General features: G+C 41.7%; 1 protein-coding gene across 1 annotated transcript in view; it reads left to right on the top strand.

Moving 5' to 3' along the window:
• Positions 1-25984, top strand: part of LOC122813872 (zinc finger protein 26-like) — a 369001-nt gene that overhangs the window by 301856 nt on the left and 41161 nt on the right. Inside the window, exon 6 of the mRNA XM_044086412.1 lies at positions 309-428. Within this exon, the coding sequence (XP_043942347.1) occupies positions 309-428 (120 nt within the window). The remainder of the gene's footprint in view (positions 1-308; positions 429-25984) is intronic.

Raw genomic sequence — 25984 nt, 5'->3', positions numbered from 1 at the left:
TCTCAAATAGTGAATAGCACTGATTTTTAAAAAGTAGTAACACTTGTACATGTTTTTTTTTTTTTGTTTACCTACTGTCCAGTGGCACTGTTATGCCTAGTGTGCTATGACGGTCTGTTGTACTGCTTAGAATTTGTAGTGGTAAATGTGTATGTTACGCTGTCATTAATATGTTATCACTGTATGGAGGTTTTGTGTTTGATCCTCTAGGGGAAATCAGCTATGCTCATTTGTGACACTCTACATTGGGACACTCTAGTTAATAAAATGAACTAAAAATAGTATTATATTTATATCTTAATATGCAGGATGCAAAATTCCACAAAAGACGTTACCACTACAATTCAAAGCAGATGAACTGCCAACGAGTGATTCAAAGAGAAGAAATACCACAGAACAGAAAGATAATATTCATGATAACTTCCAGAGTAAGTAGACAGCTTATCATTTGTATTTTTAAGTGATGTAAATGTCTTAGAAAAATAAAGACAGTGCATGGTGCTGGAGGTTTAAATGTATAACACAACATGGAAATGATATAACAAGAAAGTATTGTGTAAAAGCTCTGAGGCTTTTTAGGGTAAAGAAGATTTGTGGTGTGGCAGTGGAAGTTATAGAAGATTATGAAAGATGTGGACATTACAGGAAAGGCCACTCTTTTTAATTTTCATTAACATATAGCATAGAGTTCCAAAAACAATAATGCTAGATTTTAAGGTATTAATGAGAAATATGTTTTGGAAGGCTTTGCTGCATAGCTTTGTGAAGCTTCTTTGCAGTTTCTTCCTAAAGGTAGGAAAGATTTTATAAGATTCCAGGAGAAGGAGGCCATCTGCGTACATGACTATATTTAATGGAGAAGGAGCAGAAGGCAAGGTATTAATAAAACATGACAATAACAGAAGCTCAAGAACGGATTCCTGTCGAATATGTATGTTAAAGGTTCCTTGATTGGAAATGTCCTTCCTGAAGATTACTTTGGAACCATTTTATAGCTGACAAGCATAGCTGAACTTCTTAGCTTATTTTGTAACACATTATCTAGGCAAACATATACTTATATAAAAGAAAAGCATGCTGACTTGTTTCTAGTTGCATACGATATGCATCCCATACGTTCTTTTTTATAACTAAGATCACTCCGACATTACATAAATTGCTCAGTTCCTGCCTTCCCTTAAATCTCACTCCTTCCTCAGAGCATTGTTCTGCATGTGTTGTTCCCACAACTTCCATTTATTTGTATATAATTTGGTCCTACCCTTTTCTAAAGATCCCACTTCCAGTTCTTTTATCTCTGTTACAGTATTCGGTACTTCAAATGCCATTAGTTTAGAGTTTCATTTCCATTTTCTAATAATTTCTTTTTCGCAGACACCAAAATTAAACTTAACAAGGCCTTAGTATGGCTAGGAAATTCAAATCCTGTGTCCCAGCTCAAAATGATCATTTCATCCATTTGCTCACCTGATATTACTGACCAAGTACTCTACAGGGAATTTTTAGTCTGCCAACTCATTACATTCCCAAAACATTTGTTCCCAGTTACCTCTTTCTTCCCATCACGCTTACAACGTGCCATCTATCTGAGGGAAAATCACGAGAACTCACTGATGGAGCACCAGCAGAGTGCTAAGGGAGAATTTGCAGGCAAAAGTCTTTACATCTATAACCACTAATGATGCCCACATGCAGTGCTATGTAGCAAACAAGCACGGACTTATCTAAACAAATTAAACAATTAAAAAGCTCAAAACCGAGCCCTGTACCAGGAACATTCAATCAGGTGAGTTCTAACAGCACATTTCTGCCACAAGAGTGTAGGGAACCCTCTCCGACAAAAGATAAGCCTGGTTTAGTGCTCAAGTTATACAAACAGAACGAGATTCTGCAAAAGCAAACTGAAGTAGGAAGAAACACAAATACAGTTAAAACAAAGTGCATTTTTTTTTTAAGATTCTGAATAAAGTGCATTTTTTAGATTAAGTGGTAAGGGAGGAAACCGAAGATAATTCAAGGATGAGAAACTAAGGGGGTGGGCCTTCCCAAATGATCTCTGTCTACTCAGTAGAATGAGCTGATGAGATGGGACTGGGAGGAGTGTCCAAAATCAGATTTGTAGTAGAGGCGGGCAACTCAAAAGCCACCAAATTTAGGAACACAACAATGCAGCCAGAGATCAGCAGTATTCAGGCAGAGTGCAGCAAACATGGTCATTCCCATTCTCCTATCTTTCTGTCTCTAGTTTATTTGTTCCCAATAACTTGTTTCCATAGCCAGTTTATTGCATTCATATCTATCAACACATTCTCATTTCGGCTTAGTTATTAGAAGACTTTCCAATACTTTATGAATATAGTATTCTGCATGGTGGTTATTCTCCTCATGGATCTGCATCCAAAATCCCACTGTCTCCTTGTCTGAGTTTTCCCCTTTTCAGCATCATCCCTTTCCACTTTGCGTTATAGCCTTCTGCTTGTGTTGTGTATACGGGTCTTAATTGTGTAGTTCTAAAATATGCATTCAAATCAGGTAATCCTAAACCACCTTATCCTACTGGAAGGATCAAATTATCTAACTGACTCTTGCCCTATTCCCTTCTCAGAAAATTCCTTCAACTCTTTATTAATTGTTGTCCACAATTTCCCCCCTGGTTAATAAAAATAAGCTTGACCTGTGTGCAAAACAAAAGGGACTGAAATCTTTTTTCACTGCTTGTATCTCGTTGTCTGTATCCATAAACAATAGCTTCTAGTTTTTCATTTTTTTCTATTACATTTTGTTTAGTTTCTTCCTACATATCCTTAGCTACCATAACAGAAGCTTTTTAAATCCATACTCCTAAATACTTCATTTTATTGTGTCCCAGTAAACATGGGTATTACTGAACGATTTCATGTGTAGGTACATCATATTTAGGCATAGCCATTTTTATCTTCATTAATTTTATATTCTGAAAAGACTTGAAACTGTCTAAAAATGTTCTACCTTTTTCAATTTTATCAAGTACAAAATAATATCATTTGCAAATAAAGCCAATGTTTCTTGATTACTATACCAATTATATACTTGAATTTCTGAGTCCCTTATTTTCTTTGCCAGTGGCTCTAAATATAAAGGGGAAAGATGACATCCCTGCCTGGCACCCCTGTTTTGACAGAACTTATCAGAGAGGAACCCTCCCGCTTTAATTCTTGCCTGCAATCCATCATAAATCCTCCTAATTGTAATCTTAATTAGGTAGGTAGGTACTAGGCTGTCTGCCCGAAGGCATTTATAAGCCTAGCCAGAATGTGTTGGCTTTCACCGCCCCCTTAAATTAGTTCCCTGTGCCTCTGTCCAGCAGAGCCATTGAAGTGATCCCCGGGGAAAACTTTCTGTTTCCCATCCACTCTTCAAGGTTTCTTTTGAAGAGTGTTAGCGAGGAGCTCTGCCTAATGCAGATTGGAATCTTGTTCCAGAACATGGGAAGTCTCTGGGACAGGAATCTATCCCTCCAGCACGTCCTATTTATTGTTGTGGTGAGTTTTAGATCCCTGGAGCATGTGGCTCGAGGGGATAAGGTTTTCTTTAGGTGGAGCATGTCCATCAATTCTGGGTTGGACATGGCCTTGTATGTCAGGCAGAGATCACCTCTGAGTAGGCGGTATGCAACCGAGTACAGCTGGAGTTTCTTCAGTCGAGCTGCATAGGGCATCTGCTTGAGGCCAGTGATTCTCTTGGTGAGGAACTTCTGTGGTCTTTCCAGTTGTTGCATATGTCTTGTAAGGTACATCCCAAATGAGGCATTGTACTCTATGAGGGATGCATAGAGGGGCCCAATGACCTCTTTTGATCTGAATGCAAGCCCTTTTGTGATTAGGTGGGCCACATAGAAGGATTTTCTAACTACTTTGGCAATGTGATTATCAAAGGCGAGGTTACTATCTACTTGGGTCCCCAGATCCCTTATTACGTCTTCCGTATTTAGGGGGCTACCACCTATGTGGTAGTTTGTGGGTACTTTGTTTTTTCCAAAGGGGATGACTATGCACTTTTGGGCATTTAGCTTGAGACCATGGTTTTGAGACCAGGTCTCTGTCTCAGTGAGACCCTTTTGGAGGATGTCTGTGTCAGCCGGAGAGTCAATTATAGCCCCTAGTTTGCAGTTATCTGTGAACTTGGTCAGCCACAGACCTCTTGTGCTTGCCTGTACCTCTGAGTAGTATATGCCGAACAGGAGGGGTCCTAGGACTGAGCCCTGGGGAATGCCACTTGTAACCAGTTTAGAGTCAGACCTAGCTCCTGAAACTCTTACCATGTGGGTTCTGTCTGTGAGCCAGTTGGCAACCCATCTCTTGAAGGAGGGGTTTATGTTTAGGCTGGTGAGCTTGTCTATAATACCTGAGTGGGGAATGGTGTCGAAGGCCTTTGCAAGGTCTAGGTAGGCTGTGTGGACCACCTTTCCCTCGTCTCTAGCCTTGGTAACTGTCTCAAAGAAGTCCACCAGGTTTAAAAAGCATGATATGCCCTTAACAAAGCCAAACTGGGTAGGGTCCAGTGTTTGGAGGTTTCCAATGTCTCTGTTAATGAGATCCGTGATGATGTGCTCCATAGCTTTGCAGACCAAGCTAGTCAGGCTTATAGGGTGATAGTTCCTGGGGTCTGTTGTGGCTCCACCTTTTTGGAGCGGAATAACCATTGCTGTGCACCACTCTGTGGGCATGTAGCCTGTGGAGAGGCTGAGTTTAAACAGTGTGTTTAGGTGAGGGGCTAGTTCATCTTTGAGCTTGTGTAGGATGCAGCCTGGGACACCGTCCGGTCCCATTGATGCTGTGTTTTTGGCTTTGGAGAAGGCTGTTTTAACCTGAGTGTCTGATTTCAGGGGCACTACATTCTTCTGGTATAGTTATGGGCCCTTTTGGGGGTGAGAGGGGGGTGAAGTTTGCACTGAACCTGTCTGCCAGGATGTTGGCTATATCAGTTGGTTCAATGTATTTTGTGCCATTCTGCACTAACTCTGAACAGATCTGGGAATTGCGACTTAGATTCTTGACATAGCTAAAGAATGCCTTGTGGTTATCTTTGGAGTCCATGGCAATTTTTCTTTCGAAGCTAGCCTTGGATGATTTTATGAAGGAATGTAGTTTCTTGCTGATACTGATCAGGGATGTCTTCCCTTCTTGGGATTGTACTCTTTTCTGTACTAGTTTCCTACTTCTATTGTATAGCTTGTTTATGGCAGGGGTCCACCAGACTGATTTCTTTTTCTTGGAGGAGTGTGTCTTGGTTTTGTTTGGGATAGCATGATCCATGCATTCTTGTAGGTACCCATAGAGTGCATTAGTAAAGGATTTTGCAGCTTGGACAACATTATCCTTTAGCATGGGGGCTTTGAGACTTCCCACCTCAGTAACCTAAGTAACGTGAAGTTTGCTTTTGAAAGGTTTTTCACAGTGGTTTCTTTGACCAGGGGTGGTGGCAGAATGTGGATATCCAGAGTGATTAGTTTATGGTCAGATCTAACCAGCGAGGGGTTGACCTCCGGTGTGGACACTGGTCGCCCATGTTGGTGATGACCAGGTCCAATATGTTCTCACCTCTGGTGAGGATGTTGAACAGTTGATCCAGGGCATTTGAGTTTATAAATTCTAGGAAATTATGGGCAAGGTAGTTTGTACTCGAGTAGTTCTCCCAGTTAATGTTTGGGTAATTGAAATCACCCAATATCAGGGTGTTTGGTAGGACCTTTATGTTTCCCAGTGTTTCAAGGAATGCGGAGTGGAGGTCCTGGGACATGGTGGGTGATCTGTAGCAAGCTATAATTTGAATAGCAGTTTTGACTGTTAGTTGCACGTGGATGATCTCTGAAGCATCGTGCTGTGCCAATAACCTGGAGGTGTGGGTATCCTTGATGAATATGGATACTCCCCCGCCTTTTGTATTTTGGTCTGGGTTTTGTGGCCAGAATGTATGGTATGATTTGTAGCCTGGTAGTGCTGGGGTGCTCTGTGAAGCCTTAAACCAGGTTTCTGTTACTGCACATATATCGATTTTCTCCATACTGAGGAGTGCCTCGAGTGCGTGCATTTTGAGGTTTAGACTTCTGGCATTGAGCAGCGTTACCCTTAGTTTTTTGTTACTTGTGCTATTTACGGCGGTGGGTTTGTCTTTTGAGCCTTGCCTAAAAAAAGGCACTATGGGGGGTGGCAAGAGCCTTGGCCAGTATTCGAAAGCCTAAGGGTTACAGGTGCAAGCCGTCTCTAGCAAAGCAGCGTGGCTTGTCGATCATGTCATCTCAGGCTGACAGACACTGGATCGCCTTTGAATGACACCAGAAGCTTTGCCAGTTGTTGAAATTGATAATTTTTTCTCTATACCGTGGTATAATTCTTGGTGAGGGCAGGATGCTACTCAGGGTCAGGGTCATACTGGCCTGGGCTACGTGATCAGAGAGCTCCTCCATGTCTCTTTTCATGTAGTCCAGGGAGGTACGGCTCAGCCCATTCACACCAACATGGACAATGACAGAGACATATTTGTACTTGTTCTGGAGTGACCTGAGTGCTTGTGTTATGTGGCAGATCCTGGCACCTGACAGGCAACTAACAGTAACCTTCTCCTTGTTCAGCCTAGTGAGTGGGACGTCAGTGTGCCTGACTATAGAGTCACCTATTACTAGTGTGTTGGGTATGTTATTTTTCCTTAAGGGCTGTGATTGTGTGGCACACTGGTTTTGTGAAGTATGTGTTCCATGGTTTGTGTTGGGGGGTGGAGGTTGCTTGGATGTCTGCTTTGGCAGTCTCTGCTGCTTTTGAAGATTTTTATTTAGAGCCACTGAGTATGTTTTGTGTATTTATGTGTGTTTTTTGCCAGTGATGGTTTCATAGGTCTATGCGAGACTGGTGGTGTGATGCAAGTAATTCCCTTCTCCTCTTGACTGTGTCTGGTCTAGTCTTGGGTTGAGAGAGCTTAGCCTCCAGTTTGGCTGTAAAATTGCATCTCTCGCATGTATTAGTGTTTGGTGGAAGGAGAAGAGGGTTGTCTGTGTACATGAGGCAGTTATAACATTGCCTCAAAATGCCCCGATTCACCAGTTGGACTGGAGAGTACACCTGAAACTGCCCTTTGGACATGCCTGGATAGGTACAGTGAACTGTTTTACTGATTGGCTGGTCAGGTTGAATAGAGAGCCTTGTCCTTCTCTACAGTATAGGGGGGTCTAGTGCTAAGGTTTATTAGTGCTTGCTATGAGTTTTGGGCAAGTGCCGGGATGAGAAGTGAATGATTTGAGTGCTTAATTTGAAGGCTTGTCTAGCTCCAAGGAAAAAACTGAAGAGTAGACTTTGTGGAGCAGGGAATAGTTATACCCTAGCTAACCGACGCTGCCCTGCATGCAAAACCGCGCAAATGTGAGCTTTATAGCAGGGAAATGAAAGAGATAGAAATTAGCCCAAAATGGCCAATAAACTACTAATTTCTGGGCTGAAACCACTCCTCCAGGTGTTTGATAGGCTGCTCAAAGCTCCCTCTCTCACAGTGAACAGAGAAACTTTCTTCTATCCAAGTAAAGTATGGGCAAACACAGAAACTTGTAACACAGCCCTGAATTCAGCACTAACCTGAAAACTGGACTAAACTAGCTTAGAAAGGTGGGGAAACAAGTTTTTTGGGTTTTTATTTTCAGAAAATAAAGCAGATACAATAAAAAACACTTAAAATGCACATAAATGGCTATCACACGAGTGTCTAGCCTATAACAGTTAAACAGGTAATTTAAACACAAAAACAACTTTGTTAAAGGGCAGGCAGTAAAATAAGGACAATATGTAGCTGAAACAAGCTTTTAAAATCACAGAAACTCTAGAAAATTGGCGTTTTAGGCAGAATTAGCTACAGACAGCAAGAAAATGCAGAAAAATTATACTTAATCACTCCAAAGTCTCTCTTTTGTCTCTCTGCTGTTGTAGAACTCTGCAGGGCACCAGGCAGGAGCTTGCTGAGCTGTATACTAGCACAAAAACCTTGCAAATGCAGGTTTTATAGCAGGGAAATGAAAGAGATAGAAATTAGCCCAAAATGGCCAGTAAACTACTACTTTCTGGGCTGAAACCACTCCTCCAGGGACAGATAGGCTGCTCAAAGCTCCCTCTGTCACAGTGAACAGAGAAACTTCCTTCTATACAAGTAAGGTATGGGCAAACACAGAAACCTGTAACATAGCCCTGAATTCAGCACTAACCTGAAAACTGGACTAAACTAGATTAGAAAGGCGGGAAAACTAGTATTTTTTTTTCCAGAAAATAAAGCAGATACAATCAAAAAAACACTTTAAATGTGCTGAAATGGCCATCACACTTGAGTGTGTAGCCTACAACAGTTAAACAGGTAATTTAAACACAAAAACAACTTTGTTAAAGTGCAGGCAGTAAAATAAGTACAATATGTTGCTGAAACAAGCTTTTTAAATCACAGAAACTGTAGAAAATCACCATTTTAGGCAGAATTAGCTAAAGGCAGCAAGAAAATGCAGAAAAATTATACTTAATCACTCCAAGGTCTCTCTTTTGTCTCTCTGCTGCTGTAGAACTCTGCAGGGCACCAGGCAGTAGCTTGCTGAGCTGTATATTGAGGCTCCTCCTTGCTCAACTTGAATACAGGCTCCCCTTCATAGCCACAGCCTCTAAAAAAACCCTCATCCACATTACAGTCCATAGAAAATAAAATCTGACAATTTATTTCTAATTCCACCTCTCAGGAGCACCACTGCATCTCCCTCACCAAGGCCTAATGACTACCGGTCTCCTACGGGGTTGAGCTACTCCTAGGTTCTCTTGTTTTCAAACTACTTCAACCAGGTGATTTTACACCTCTTACAGCCAGACTCCATAATACAACCACCCTCTACTCTGCATTCTCTTCCAATGAACTCTGTCACTGCAGACAACCCAAACTAAACTGTACTGTACTGACCATTCCTTCTCCATTCTTGCACCCAAACTCTGGGAATCCACCCCGCTTCACCTCAAGGAAGTCTCCTCTTTCATCACCTTCAGACCTCAATTCAGAAGACACCTTCATGAAAAATGTGACTGCAAGTGCTTTTCCAGTGGACACATAACCTGACTCGCTCCTCATCTGCATCACTACTTGGATCCTCTGCTATCAGCTGCTGCTGCTTCTCTCTCATATTTACTACTAAAATTAACTCTCATTTGATGTTATACTCTGCTAATATTATTTACGTATTGTATCCATTGCCTCTGGGATTATGTACCCTCTGTGATTACTTTGTATTTGTGATTTTTTTCTGTTTTCTTTTTTTTCTTGTGAATCTCGTCACCCAGGCTGTGTCTATAGTGATCAGTGTACCACCCCAGTAAACAAACTGAATTAAACTAAAAAAACATAAAATAAAATGTAGCATATCAGGGAATGCAAATGCTTCCATTGCCCTTCTCATAAAATCCCATCTTAATCTTTTGAATGCTTTGTCTGAATCAAGATCCACCAACAAGTTGTTTTAATGTTGCCAGATATTTGTCTCCTGGACACTTTCCTGCAGATTGGATATGCTTCATCTTTTTTTTCTCTTCTACTCCTGTCTTAACTGTTAATTATGGAGCCTCTTATGCCTCTGACCATGGCATATGTAAGACTTCCATAAATATTTCCACTGTTCTCATTCTTGATTTCAACATTTCCCTGCTTTATACAAAATTTCATAAAATTTTTTAAATACCCATAGTTTACCAGAGCTGCTCAGAGTTTGGCCTCCTTAGCCAGAGATCTGAAGTCTATTTGAACGAATCCAAGGTATCTTGTGAATTCTACTGAAAAATAAGTATTTTTATAACCAGATTTGTGCTTTTAAACTCTTTGCAACTGTTTTGCCTCATACTTTAAACTGTTTTTATTGCTTGTGACTGTGTTTTCTGCACTGCCTATTTACAGTACAGTAATGATTTACAGCATAGGCTAAGCTCAGACTTGCTGAATCTAGACTATTTGGCATTTTCTGAGCACTAAAGCCAGCCATCTTACATTCAGAGGGTCCTCCTGCACCCTTGTGGCAGAAAGGTATAGTCAAGGACACATCTGAGTTGGGGATTGTTGTAACAAGGCTCAGTCTTGGGTTTTGCTATTGGTTGGATTGTATGAAAACTGTTTTACTTAGCTGATATTTAAACACAACATTTGCTCATACTGCACTTGGTGCAATGGGGGTTAGCACTGCTGTATTTAGAAGCAAACACTTAAAAAGTCAAAATTTCCCTAGATATCTGCTAGGGAGCCCTCCTAAGCTTTGCTGCTTCTTGGTGCACAACACAGTTGTGCATTGCTGCCCAGAGAACAACCCAGCTGCGCTTTTTGAGGTGCCAGCTCAGATTTCTACCCCTAAACTTCACATAGATTAGCTGATTTTACTAGTTCTGCAACAGAACCTAGCCCATCTAGCCCATCTTCCACCACTTATTATAGAATGTACCTGGCATAATGGAAAGTCAGTTTCCCACCCTTTCTCCAGTCAGCCTGATTGACATGGGCATTCTGAGGCAACGTAGCAATTGCCTCATGTATACAGACAACCTACTACTCCTACAACATGCAAATACAATATGTGAAAGATGCAGCTATACTGTGAATCTGGAATTAACACTCTCTCTTTCTCTCTCTCTGTCTCTCTCACATAACAAACCAAATACCAGGCAGGTTGTCAGCACCCACACTCACCTCCCACGCATACCAAGGACACAACACATAAACCCACATACGCGGAGGTACTAACTAGAAATATACCAAAAGAGCAACAACCTCCCAAGCGCAAACCTTCTGCACACAGTATGGTCCCAACAGCACCTATTACACATAATAACGCACTCAGTGTTTCACCCAATAAGCCTCTGAGGCAAAACCTATCTAAACCAAATGTCCTGGTCATAGGCAACTCCATAGTGAGACACACAGATGTCCCCCTCAATAGGCTGGACAAGGAGAAGGTCATAGTCAGCTGCCTGTCTGGTGCCAGGATCCACCAAATCATGCATGCACTCAGGTCTCTCAACGACAAGTACTGATGTGATAGTGTTCAATCTCGCCGTTTGTTCTTACACATGGGTTCGGAGCCGATCCTCGGCTCCATGTCGGCCGCTTGCAAGCTCTGCATCGAGAAGAAGCTCGAGACAACCTAATACCCACAATCCCCCTCTGCCTTTACCTCAGATCTAGTTTGCCGCTGCTGCGTTCGCATCACTGGGATCTAGCTCGAGCAACTTCAGATAAGAAATAACTTTATTATTGTTATTTTTTGAGAAAAAATTATTCTGAAAGTACTTTTTGGTGACATAGTGTATGTGTGTGTGGTAAGGTAGAAATACTCAGTACCGTTAAGTTTAATTAAACTTGTTAGAGTTTTTCGGGGCCTTCCACCCCTTACTTGAATTTGACAACCGGACTGACTTGTATATCGGATTCGACATTTTTTACTGGATTTGTCTCTCTACTGGACTTGACCTTTTTTCTCTTACCTGTTTCTTCTTTAAGATGTCTGAGAAAATTAAATCAGGTTTTAAACGTTGCCAGTGTGGCCAAAAAATGTCAGTTACTGACAACCATAGTTCCTGTGTCTACTGCCTTGGCCCTCTCCACTTACAAGAGGACTGTTCAATTTGTCACTCTTTTAGTGGGATGGTCATGACAGATAGGCGCAGGAAACTCATGGACAGGGGGTTATTAAAACCTTCCTTTCAGGAGGCTCTGGATGCTTCAGACCAGGCATCCAAATCCTCGAAGGAATCGAAGACGTCGGAGCCCAAGTCATCGGCTCCGAGCTCTTCGAGTAAAGTTAGATCACCGGTTCCACAGACTTCGGGGCCGAGTGTTCAACTGTTGTCAGTTCCCGAGCCTCGAGTCTTGGAACCGGTGATGGAGCTCCCTCCCTCGACTCTATTGAGGTCGGCTCCGTCTTAGGTTCCTTCGACCCGTTCTTCTTCTAAGCTCTTCGATGTCGATGTGGATCGTGGTCCAGAAGTTATTGGAGCATTCGGCCCTATCCAAACTTATTTCAGTTTCCACCCAGTTGGTGTCGAAACTTGAAGGCCTCCCATTGTCTCTATCCATTCCTCCTCCGAGACCTGTCCAGTCTTTGGAGCCAGAAGAGGTTGATCTTCTGATTGTGGAGCCCTCGGGTCCAGAACCGTCCCTTTCTCGGTCTGTTCCTCTCACCTCGACTCCGTCGGATCCGGTACCGGAGTCTCGGAGCCGACGATCTGTCCTTGGTTCCGGGGCCGAGAGTCGAACCGATGTTTCGGTTCCGACTCTTCCCCTCGGGGCCTTGGCGCGGATCGATTCGGCTCCGTCCTCGGGGTCGATGCCTTCGGTGCCTGTCTCGGGGATTCTTCCCATTTCTTCGGAACTGGGAGATTCTTCGACTCGGGACCCGGGGGCCTTCGATCTCATGAGGAAGGTGTTGTCTACCCAGACAGCCACATCAGTAGAAGCAACCTCTCCTCCCCATAAAGGGCCGTTATTCTCCTCTGCACCCACGGCTACATCCAAGCGTCGAGCACCGGTGTCTCAGCCACCCCTGGAGGGTGCCCCCTCTTCCTCGGAGGCTTCTTCAGATGCTCCCCACGAAGAAGTCCCTAGGAAAAGATTGTGTAAGAGGAGACACTTAGATTCTCCACAAGAATCTTTGACATCCGATACTGACTTGGATGAGTCAGAAGGGTCCCCTAAGTCACCTTCAGAAGATGTCTCTTTTTCTGACATATTGGAGATCCTGAAACAGAGAGGTGACTGGCAGTCCCTTCCCCCTTCTGAGGATGAGTCAGTCTTGCTGAAGGCATTTGGTGCTCGCCCTTCCTCCTCCTGGGTCACTCCGCCCTTCGATGAATTAATGGAACTTATTGCTCAAGGGCGTGGGAGGCTCCTGACACAGTGGAACCAGTCCCTAGGAAGCCTAATAAGTATATCACTGCACCCCAGGACAAGGCTTACTTGACAAAAGGAGTTCCAGTGGACGCTATGGTGGTGGCAGCGGCCACGAAAAAGGAGATGTCGGAATCTTCCTCATCTGTCCATCCCCCTAATAAAGATTCTAGGACGATGGACAGGTATGGGAAGCGCATTTTTAGTTCAGCGGCTTTTTCCATGCGATCCCTGAACTATTTGACCCACTTTACACGACTACAGAGGGATCTAGTCAAAGAGTTGGGAGATACCCTCCAGGGTACTACAGATGCTGCTGTCTCAGAGAAAGTGACAGCGCAACTTAATACCCTTACATCCATTGTAAACTCGTCCATGAGGCTGATCTCTTACGCAGCCGAAGGTTCGAGTAGGGCAGCAGCTTCAGCGATTGCTCTTCGCAGACAATCCTGGATGCGCTTATGTTCATTTGCGGAAGCCTTCAAGTCTTCCTTTACTAACGCCCCATTTGACGGTGCCACTCTTTTTGGCCCCAAAGTAAAGGAGACCCTTACCCGGTGTGAGCAGGAGGGAAAGACTCTGTCTGCTGTCGGAGTCCGTTTTCCACCCCAACCAGACCGTACCCCAAAGGGCAACGTGGTGGAAAAATGTGGTTTCAAAACCCCAAGGATCTTCCCCAGGCCCAGAGGGTGAGGCCCCTTCTAGAGGGAGAGGAGGGGGCAGAGGTAGAAGACGCCGCCCTGGCGGCAGGGGGGGTCCGCAGAATCAAGGTGACAGGGATACACTCCCTGGTAAACCTTTCCAGCACTCCTGAGAGGAGGCCCGACTGTCCTGCTCTGGAGGCAGTCGGGGGTCGCTTAGCTTTATACCCTCAGGCCTGGCAAAATATAACTACAGACAAGTGGGTAAAAAGCGTGGTTACCAGAGGTTACAATATACCATTTCTATCCTATCCCATTCCAAAGAAAAGACTCCCAGATGTACCGCCCCATCTGAGAGAGCCAGCAACTATAGAAATTGCAAAGCTGCTAGAAAAAAAGAGTCATCCAACCAGTCCCAGCGGACCAAAGAGGATTCGGAACTTACTCAAGGTTCTTTTTAGTTCCAAAGAAAACAGGGGACTGGAGGCCCATTCTGGACCTAAGCGACCTCAATACCTTCGTCAAGAAAGAAAAGTTCCGAATGGTCACGCTTCAATCGATCCTTCCATTCTTACAGAAGGACGACTGGATGTGCTCAATAGATCTGAAGGATGCATACTACCACATCAAAATGGCCAGGGCATCCAGAGATCATTTGCGCTTCCGGCTGGGTGCCAGTCACTTTCAGTTTCGAGCCCTGCCCTTTGGTCTGACCTCAGCCCCCAGGGTCTTCACCAAATGCATGGCAGTGGTAGCGTCTCACTTGAGACGCCTAGGATTCCAGGTGTTTCCGTATCTGGACGACTGGCTCCTTTCTGCCACCACCCAGCGTCAACTAGTACAGGCCAGAGACTACACTCTTCAACTGTGTATTCATCTAGGAATTTCCGTAAACTTCAGAAAATCCTTACTACAGCCATCACAGCGTATCTTATTCATAGGAGCGGAATTAGATACACATCAGTTAATTCTAAGACTTCCTCCAGAAAGGATACTTTCACTTCAGACTCACATACGTCTTCTTCTCTTGTCCAGGAAATCCCCAGCAAAACTGGTACTGAAGGTTTTGGGACTCATGTCAGCTTCTCTTATTGCAATTCCCTTGGGAAGACTGCACATGAGAGTCCTACAATGGCTACTGTTTGCACAATGGTCGTTCCAACAACTACCTCTAACACACGAGATTCTTATAACGAACACATGCAAAACACACCTAAACTGGTGGCTTCAGACTTGCAACCTTTCCAAGGGGAGACCATTTGTGCTACCCACGCCTACAGTTACGGTGACCACGGACGCTTCCCTGATAGGGTGGGGGGGCATCTTTCAGGGACAGACAGTCCAAGGCGAATGGACCAATTTAGAGTACAATCTGCACATCAATGTTCTAGAGTTGAGGGCAGTGTTTCTAGCATTGCAACACTTTGCTCCCCTTCTTCCTCTGGGAACTATTGCAGTTCAGACGGACAACATGTCGGTAGTCTGGTACATAAACAAGCAAGGGGAACCAAGTCCTATCAGCTATGCAGAGAGGCCATGAGAATCTGGCAATGGGCGGAGTCCACGGGTCGCTTTCTGATAGCAACGCACATCCCGGGGTCATCCAACGTCATAGCCGACAGGCTGAGCAGAGCAATACTGTTACCGCACGAGTGGTCCCTAAAACAGTCAGTTGCGAAAAGATTTTTCGCACGTGGGGCCAGCCTTCCTGCGATCTGTTTGCATCTCCAATGAACGCCAAATGCAGGAGCTACTTTGCCCTATTACCCCCTCCAGGGGAAGTCCCCAGGGACGCACTGATTCACGATTGGCCCCCCAGGTCTCCTGTACGCATTTCCTCCCTTCCCCCTGATCTCAAAGTTTCTCCAGAAAGCCAACAACCTACACAGGACAATAATCCTCATTGCCCCATTCTGGTCTCGTCAAATTTGGTTCCCCTTCCTCATGACACACTGCATTTGGGGATCCTGGACCCAGAGCCAGATCTATTGACTCACTCGTCAGGGGCTCCCCACCCCTCGCTCTTGTCCCTCCATCTAGCAGCTTGGCTGCTCCAATTCCCAACTTAGCCAGGTCTGATCTTCTTTCGCCTGCAGTTCAGAATATATTAGTGGCTTCTCATAAAGCTTCCACTACTAAAACATATACTAGTAAATGGAAGTGCTTTGTATTCTGGGCGAATACACAGCAAGTGGACCCTGTTATAGCTCCTTTGAATAAAATATTAGAGTTTTTAACAGACTTGTTCCATCAGGGTGCTTCTCCTGCCACATTAAGAGTTCAATTGGCTGCCATTTCTAATTTCCATGTGGAAGAATGTGGGGCTCCTGTTATGGCCCACAGACTTTGTAAAGCCTTTTAAAAGGGGCTTTTCATATTAGATCACCAATTAGATCTCCTCGTCACCTTGGAGTCTAAACTTATTGTTATCTAAGTTAATGCTGCCCCTTTGAACCAGCCTCCTCTTGCCCATTGAAATTTTTGTCGTGGAAGACTCTCTTTTTGGTAGCCATTACATCCGCTAGGCGGTATCTGAACTTCAAGCTCTCTCCATTAAACACCCTTATTTGATCTTTCACTCTGACAGAGTTTCTCTTCGCACTAATTCATCCTTCCTTCCTAAAGTTTGTTCTGTTAACAATATTAATCAGTCCATTGAATTACCCACTTTCTTCAAGAATCACTCCAATAAAATGGAGTATATGTTGCACAAATTAGATGTCCACAGACAACTAAGGTTTTACTTGGATAGAACAAAAGATCACAGGAAATCTGATCAACTTTTTGTAGCCTTTGCTGATAACAGAAAAGGAGTAGCGGTTACTAAAAGAACTCTTTCTAAGTGGTTAACTGATTGTATCATCTATGTCTATGATTCTTCAGATCAAACTCTTTTGCACAAACCCAAAGGACATTCCACAAGGTCAGTGTCTACATCCCTGGCTCATGCAGCTTGCCTACCACTAGACGCTATTTGTGCGGCTGCTACTTGGTCTAAACCACATACATTCATTTCTCATTGTAAGGTAGACAAGGTTTCTAGGGACAGGGCAACCTTTGGTTCCACTGTGCTCAAGAACGTCCTTCCGTGAGTTCCTCAGGAACAAGGAGCTAGGGCGCTACCCATGTGTAAGAACAACGGCGAGATTGAACACTATCACATATAGAAGTTATGTCCTTACCATAACGTTCCATGTGGAGTGTTCATCTCGCCTTTGTTCCTACATTTCCACCCTCCCACCCTTAGGAAGAACGTTCAGTTTGGTGCCTGGTCTGGGGCATTCTGCTTCTGCATTGCAGTTGTTGTATATATAGTTAACATGTGTATATATATATATATATATATATATTTATATATATAGACTCTGAGTTTCTGTGCAAATGTGATATTGACATGAGTGTTCTCTCTCTGACTGCTGGTTTGCTTGCAAACTAGATCTGAGGTAAAGGCAGAGGGGGATTGTGGGTATTAGGTTGTCTCGAGCTTCTTCTCGATGCAGAGCTTGCAGCGGCGACGGAGCCGAGGATCGGCTCCGAACCCATGTGTAAGAACAAAGGCGAGATGAACACTCCACATGGAACGTTATGGTAAGGACATAACTTCTATTTATGACTCTGTCATAGTCCATGTTGGTGTGAATGACTTGAGATGTACCTCAGTGGATTATGTGAAAAGAGACATGATGGAGCTTTCAGAATGCATGTCCTAGGCAGGTATGTCCCTAGCCCTAAGCAGCATTCTTCTGTCACCCAGGATGATTCTATAATACAAACAAAAAATGATTGATTTCAACAATTGGCTTAGCTTCTGGTGTCAGTACAGGGGGATCCAGTATTTGATAGTCTAGGATAGTATGGTAGACACACCATGCTGCTTTGCCAGAGAGATGGTCTTTGCCTGTCACCTCAAGGCTGTAAGTTGCTGGCAAAGGTAATTGCCTCCCCCATAGCTCCTTTTTCAGACAATATCACAAGAACAAAATTCCCAATGTAAAAAGATCCTTCAGAAACAAACTCGGGGTTATGCTGCTTAATGCTTGGAATCTAAATCAGAAACTGCACTCACCTGAAGCACTTCTCAACCTGGAAGATGGTAATGTCTGCGCAGTCAGAGACATAGTTCAAGGCCTCAGAGAGTACCCCAGTCGTGCAGGGCCACAATGCCTTCCCATGTTCAAACCACGTAACGAATGTGAAAAAAAACAAGGGAGGAGGAGTATCCATCTTAGACAAATACACCTCTAGACTGGTTAAACAGTACAACTCTGTAGAGTTACTCTAAGTCCAACTAACTGAAGAAAAGACCTCCCCCCAACATCACTTTACTCAGTATTGTATAGACAGCGTAGAGGTGACTTGTGCCTGGCCTACATAGCAGTCTCAGACACTGCCTTCATGAAGCTGCTGCACATCCACAAATCCAATGGGACAAGATTCACTCACTCATGGGATCTTAACCTAGCCTGCTATAGTAACAGGACATGAGGAAGAGACATACATGTCTCCCAGAGGCTGAGACTCTTCTAGAACAGACTCCCAGTTCATGTAAGACAGAGCTCCTCAATGACCTCATTTTAGTGTAACCTGCACAATTGGATGGGAAACCGTAAATTTACACCTGGGGGTTGCATCTATGTCCCTCTTAGAAAGGGGCAGTCAGTGATTATCTTGGATTTATATGCAAATATAGACTATATATCTTAGTCCATAAGGGAACAAGGGTTTAATATGGCTAGGATTGTAGAGGCCTTAGGGCCAGTGGCCTAGTAACCTCTTTTAATCCTGTAGTCCTATTACCTACAGGATCTCTGGTTATTTTTCTTGTTATAGGCTCCCTAAATTTGGCCACAACTCTTTCTACTTTCTGTTGTCTTTGTACTAAATGTTTTGTGCTCTCGAGTTGTTATCAGAAAACAGTTGCTTGACAGTAATGTTTCTAAACTCATACATGTTATCCGGGTACTCCCTTCTTTTCTCTTTAGCACTCTGCAGATGCACCCCTTCTTATGTGAGATTCTCCTTAGTCTGTAATACTTTAACCTTTGTCAGCCCCTCTAAATAATTTCTGTTAATTCTTAACCATATCTCTTTCTTTTATTTCTACCTTAGTTTTAAACTCCACTCTCATTTTGTCTGAATCACTAGCTTTAACTTTTGAAGAAATGTCTATCTTCCCTAATAATGTTCAAGCAATTTGTAGTACCCATTCCTTAAATTTATCTCTTTTTAACAGGTAAACGGGAAAGTGCCAGTGTATCATTTTTATTTCATTACCTGCATTGTATTAGCTTTTATTGGCAACTGATCTGAAATAGTTATTGGTTGTTGAAAGCATCAGTTAAACGCACGTTCCTGTGAAATGCAATTTCTGTCTAGTTTAGCCCAAGTTATTGTATTTTGCTGAATAATATCTAATTTTCCTACTACTGAATTCATATCTTCCATGCCAAATATTGTAATGAATGTCTTCAGAAATTTAGCCTCTTTTGTTGTATTCCCTCTTCCAGGTATCCCAGATATATCCTTGCTGATGCAAATTCAGTTCCAGTCCCCACCTGTAAAAATATTTCTCCCAAATTTTTCTTAAGCCCCGTAATAGCAGTTTTAGGTGGAATGTAAATACATGCCTGTGCAAATCTCCTCTTTGGCAGTAGCTCACTGACAAAAATCTACCATTATTATCTTTTTTCCTCTTCTATCCCAATTGGAGCTCATCTAGCAATTAGTATAATTGCTCTCCCTTTTCCTGTGTCCCTGATATTCTGCTGAATCCATTCATCCACAGCCTCTTTTCCCATTTTGTGCACATGGGGTTGGGTTGTCACTTCAGCAATAACAATCACTGAGAGCCAAGGTTTACACCACCAGGTGGCTAGCCCTGCTACGGTAGTTAATCCATACCACACTCACACCTATGGCCAGTTTAGAGTGTCCAGTCTACCTACTGCATGTCTATGGAATGTTAGAGGAAACCAGTGTACCCAGAGGAGACCCACATGAACACAGGGATGATTCATCCTGAAATCCTTCCTTTATCAAGTTTACACTCTCCTTTCTTTCCAGATGTGTCTCCTTAAGCATTGCTATTTGTATTCTGTGTTTCTTAATATAATTCAATACTCTTAACTTTTTGTTTATGCCTGTGAGGCCATTTATGTTCCAAAATAATATGGATAGCGGAGGACCCATTATAGCAAGAAGTTATTATTCCCACCTGTAATACATGACTTCTTTTTAAATGTCTGTTTCCAACGTTTGTGTTATATGTACACACTAATGTTTGGTAGGTTGATCTTTTATACAGTTGTTTCTTGTCATCTCCATTTGAACCTATGTCATATACAAAACACCCCATAAACTTTTAAATAAAAAAAACTTGCAAAACCGTATGTCTTTACATAATGAAGTTTAACTCTCCTGATAGGAATAATTGTCCCAAACTAACACCTGCTTCCACAGGCATTACCTAGCCTAAAATTAATTTTCCATGCTAAAGTGCATGTTACAGCCTGTGTTCCTAGTGGCATTGATTGCTGTCTGTTTTTGATTATCTCTATTCCCTTCCCAGATGTGAAAGGCAACGCGTATGCTTTTAGTAAACATTAACTTTTAGTCTTAAGAAAAAGTGCACTGGCTATCTTTAAATAAAACATCATTGTACACCATTCTGGAAATTATTTGAAGTATTTAGGCTGCTAGGAATGCTCTTGTTCAGCTCTAGTAATTTTAATTTTTTTTACTGAGCTACTTTTCCCTTTTACCTTTCAAGGTTATATTTCACTCCGCAAACAATTCTCTGAACTCTCAAGATTAATTGGCGAATGAGGAGGATAAGTGTAAGCCACACATGAAATTAGTGTTAGTGTGACTTTATGTCAGTTAGTATCCAGCTATAAGTATAATTTTGATTGCTATCACTGTAACTCTTGACTTAGTAGATCAGCTCCCCCTCCTTGTTTTCCATTTGGTTTATTATTACTGTATTAGCTAGTGTGTGGATAATGTATATACTGGGAAGGATAGTAATTATTTTTAGCCAAGTTTCTGTTATACTTAGGATTTATAGTTTTTCTGTGTGTACCCAAGTGTTTAGGTTTCCTCATTTATTGTTAATACTTGGAATATTTATACATTGGCTTGACCTGTACTTGGTTTAGGAAAGTGATGAGTGGTATAGTAGTTCTGAGTGTTTGGATGAGTGCATGTTTGAGAGTATTGGTTTAAGTTGGTGGACCAAGGATTAGCCTGAATATCCTTTGCAAGTAATTTTGTTTTAAAGGAAGTTGAGTTTATAAGAGTTTTTATAAGAATGCAAAACGGTTCCTTCTTGTTTTGAACAAATGGAGTTGTATAATATACTGCTTTTTATTTACATAGGTTAGGACATTAGTGTACAGTTGGAAGAATCGGACAAGCATAATCTGGAATTAGCCCTGAGTGGTGGAAGGTGTGGTTTTCTTAGTTTCTGTGGAAATAGAATGTACTAGAAACACTCACAATAGTAATGAGAGAGAGAGAGAATACGGAAGAAAGAAGAGCAGAAGGCTTTGTGGCAGGAGGTAGTGAGACGATTTTTGATGGAACTTGTTTGATGTTCTACAGAATTAGGACTCCAACATCAGTAGCTGTTAGTGTTGATTAGGACTAGGTGTAGTGAACTGCAATGTTAGTGATAGGAGGGAGGCAACGAATTTGGAGAAATAGTACCGGTGCGTAGAGGTGGAGGTCAGAACTGAAAGGTGAGGTTGCACTGTAGAAATGGGCTGAGTATTTTAGCTCAGTTATTCAGATTATGCTTGTGGATAGAGAGATTTAGGGGCGGAAATTGTCTGGAGGATTTCAATGTGTTTTTTCATTGCTTGTGGTGAGGTGGAAGTAGAGGTGGTGTAGGGGGAAGGGAGTAGTTTGGCAAGTGTAAATTTAATGACCTGTAGATGGACAGGTGTGAATGGGATTATGGTGGTGAGTAAGGTGAAGCTACAATGAAGTGAGTATTGGTTAGTAAAGCAAGCCTAAATAAATAAATTAATTAATATATACAATCAGTCAAGTGGTTCATTTGTTTACTTAGCCAACACTGAGTCAGTGCTCCAGTTGGAATCTGTTAGAAGCACCCCTGCGCAGTAAGTAGCCGATGTGCAACAAGGCCTGAATCACATTTGTAGGACAACTTTTCTAGGTCATCTGTTTGGGTTTCCTATATTTGTCAGTCATTCCTGAATAGAAACAGTAGCTATAAGTTTTAAATGCTTATTTTTCTAAGGAGTATAACTTGGTCATGAATGAGAAGGTCCTTAACTGTCAAGACACCATACATTTCACAAGACTGAGCTACATTAAAACATAGTGCCTTTTCTCCCTTAAAGACCGGCTGTAGACACATTTTTTTGCATACGGTTTTAACAGATTACCTAGCAGCACCCAACAGCATATGCCTGTACATTGCTGAAACAGAAAAAAAGTTCATCAGGATGCAAACCCTCCTTAGAAGAAGGCTGGTAATGAACTGAATGAGAGTTGACTTGATGACCTGCAACACCATGATGAGGGAATAGTCTTGTACACTTGTTAGGGAAATAAAATAAAAGTTCTGAAGTGAGCAAAAATGTGTTCAGATTTCAGTAAGCAGAGTTGCTTATATAACTTAGGTGTGAGTGCACACTCAAGTTAAAATTTAATTATTTTATTTATTGACATTTGATTACCGGGATAGTCCAAATGGGTAGAAGCATATTTTCAGTGGAGGTCCATGTAGAAAAGCTCCAAAGTATTATAAAACATTTTAAGAACAAGAATTTTAGTCTTTAAAAATAATACAAAAAAACAACTACAGTTGAAATACCATAAAAATAGATACAAGTTATGTGATGATTTAAAAGAGAAAATTTATCCAGTTTATAGAGCAATTAAAGGTAAGTTTCTGTGATACAAACAGGAATTGTTTATGAAGTGAGAGAAAAGCAGACTTATGGTATATTTAGGGAGAAAGCCAGGGGAGAGAAAATGACAGACATAAGGAAGCAAGTGAAGAAAGGAGAGTAAGGAGATGTAAGGTATGAATAGTTATTTGTTCAGATTTAGGGATATATTTTTTTCCTGGTGATGAGCAAGATCAGAGACACCTTTTGGCTAGGAAGTCTTTCAGAATTCTTAGGAAGGATAGGAGAGAAAATATTGACTTGATGGATAGGAATAAGGAGATCCAGGCCTTAGCAACATGGAATAAGTGTAGATGATGCTCAGCAGATTTGATAGGTTTGTTGACAGACAGGAGTTTTTGGTCATCGAATCATAATGACTGACTAGAAGCATAGCTGTATTTAATGTTATTTAGTGCTGGGCAAGCAGATGGATTCTGGATAATTTTATACATGGTAAGAAGCTGTGCATATGTTAGTTGATGGGGTAATTCTAACCAGTTTAGGCTTTTTAGTGTTATACAGTAATGCGTTCTGAAAGGAGTATTTGTTGTAAATTTAGCAATTGTTCTGGTTTTGACTTTTATGATGCCTGAAGGTTTGTAAGGATGGGAGCACCAAAAAGAAGTGTGGAAAGGAGATATGTAGTGACACGTGTAGCTTTTGTTGTGTAGTGTTTGGCTCTTTGAAACACCCTTAGCTTTGATGTGTTTTTCTTACACAATTGTGCATATGCTGGCCAAATTTAAGATTATCATTCACTATCATCCCTAATAATTTGCTACAAGAAGTGACCTCAGTGGTTGTATTATTAAGACAGAGGACTTTAAATTTTATTTTTTTTCTTGGGAGAGGGATTTGAGGGGAAAAGTAGTTGTGTTTTTTTTTTTTTTTAGGGTTGAACATGAGTTGTGAGATACAAAGCCATGTTTCAGTTGCTGTTAAAGCTTCCTGAATAATTTTGTGAGATGTGCAAATGAGTGTGAGTTATCTGCTTACTGTATTAGCGAGACCTGTTGTGTGGAGGGTGTTGGTGAGAATTTTGAAGAGTAAGAGACCAAGGATAGAGCCTTGTAGTACACCGGTGGTGGCTGGGAGGTATGGACGAAGAGTGGATTGCCATTTTACTGACTGAAACCTATTGGATAGGTAGCTTTTGAACCACAGAAGGGTGGGCTGACAGAAACTTAATGAGGATATTAAAAGTAGAAGTTTGCTGTGACAAACTGTGTTGAAGGCTTTAGACAAGTCTAGAAATAAAGAGGAGACTAGTTTTCTGTTATCTCTAACATTATTGACAGTATCTAAGTATGTTAGAAGTGCAGTTTTAGTATTGTGGGAAGGACTGAAACCATGTTGTGAGGGAGAAGGGAGTGCTTCCTGCAGAAGATAATTTAGCAACTGTTTTTGAATACATTTTGCAAGTATTTTGGAGAGGGGGATATAGGTCTAAAGTTAGTAATGTCTGTTGAATTTCCTCCTTTGTGTAGAGGGCTAATGTGAGACTTTTTCCAGATTGAGGCAATGTGGGATTCCTAGACTGATCTATTTATAAGGATTGAGACAAGCTAGGCAAAGCTATCAGATACTATTTTAAGGTACTCGCTTGAGGTCATTAGCTGAAGTAGAGCATGGTTTAAGTTTGAGTAGTTTTATACAGGATGTGGGCACGTGTTAAGGTGAAAGCGGATGTGGTGCTACATGGCTGCTGGGCAGGGTTAGAGTTAGATGTTGTGGACGTCTCGGTTAGAGATGCTATACTCTATGAAATGAGTGGAACTGTGTTGCAGTTTTAAGTGATGAGTTATTGGAAAAGAGGTTAGGGTTGAATTTATGGCTGGGATGCAAGATTTCTTTAATGGCTATCCAGAATTTTTTATGGTTGGTTGTACTATTCTTAGTTATTATAGTATAGTTTTTTTGTCTTTGCTAGTATAGTTTTTGTCATTACTAATTTCCTTTTTAGTACAGTTATGTAGCATTCTGACGTTTTCAAGCTATTGCAGTGTATTATATTTTTGTCATTCTTTCCATGCTTTTTCTCTATTCTGCATTAGCATTATTCTCTTTTTGGATAGCCAAATTGCACTTCTCTTTCTTCTAGGAGGTGCAAGGTTATACAGGATATTCAGTAAAGTTGTATTGAATTCATTTACAGTATCCTCTAAGCGGAGAATTTTTAGGAAGTTCCATTTAACAGATGATATGGTCGTAATGAACATTTCTGGGTTAAGCTTGAAAAGGTTGCGTGTTGTTTTATAAATATGCTGAAGTGGATGTGTGAGATGGCTGGTTGCATAGACTGGAAGATGATCATTGAGACAGTCAGGCTTTGTACCAGAGGTGGTGTATTTGATACTAGGATCCATTCTAACAGTGACTTTGAAGTATTGCTATAATATTGGGCTACTGATTAGCTTTGTGAAACCAAATAAAGTTCACACTAGATGTAGTGGAGTTAGAGTTTATGTCCAACCAATTTACATTCACATCATTTGGTAGTAATTTTTCTTGTGGAATTGTTATGGATATCCAGTGTAGGGTATCTTGTAGTATAACTGCATTGTCACCAGGACGGATGGAAAGAACAGCAATACATTGTTTAATTTCAGTAAAGTATTAAAAACAACAATAATTTTACAGTCTTTAAAAAAATAATACAAAAAACAACTACAGTTGAATTGAATGTTGGTATTGGTTTGTTGTATAGGGAAATGTGGTAGTTGGGAAATATTAAAGAAATACCACCACTTTTCCTCTTTATTTGGTCATTACAAATGATAGTATAGCTTGGAAGTGTAATTTCAGATTAGTTTATATTGGGTTTAAGCCAAGCTATACTACTCAGACAAGCTCCTCGTGGTCCTGCAGAGTGGTCCTAGCTACAGAGAACTCAGAAAAGCAACTACTTTCTGGATTTAAATATCTTTGCTGTTTTTTGCTTGGAATAGCTTCTCTAGCTTACCCTTAACAAGCTTAAACTGTTTTTTTAGCTGTTTGCTGCATTATTTTAAAATCTGCACTTAAAGTTACTTTTTAGTCGAATTTGATCGAAAGTTTGTTTGTTTGTTTGTTTAATTTAACTGTTGAGGCTGCCCACTAAAGTGTGCTAGCCTGTGTAACTGATTTATCACTGTTTCTGCATTTTCTGTCTGTTTCTATCAAAAAAAAAAAATAATCCTTGTTTTCCCACCTCTCCTCGACTAGTTTAGACCAGTTTACAGGCATTGCTGTAATCTGGGCTGTGGTGTAGTTCCTGTGTTGTCCATTACCTTACTTGGATAGAAGGAAGTTTCTTTGCTCACCAGTGGGAGTGTGGAGCCTTGAGCAGCCTACCTCTCCCTGTAGGAAGTGACATCAGCACAAGAGCTGTAGTAATTGGTTGTTTTGGACCATTTCTAGCTCTTTTGTAGTTCCTTGTTTAAAATCCGCGTTTGCGCGATTGTGCGCATAGAGCAGCACCGATTAAACAAGGTTAAACTTCTTCTGGCTCCACCAAGTCTGCTCTTCAAATTT

The sequence above is a fragment of the Protopterus annectens genome, chromosome 10.part0, assembly GCF_019279795.1.
Source record: "Protopterus annectens isolate FY-2018-M chromosome 10.part0, PAN1.0, whole genome shotgun sequence".
Taxonomy (NCBI): domain Eukaryota; kingdom Metazoa; phylum Chordata; order Ceratodontiformes; family Protopteridae; genus Protopterus; species Protopterus annectens.
Note: the sequence above shows the minus strand (reverse complement) of the source record. Positions and strands in the feature narration are given on the sequence as shown.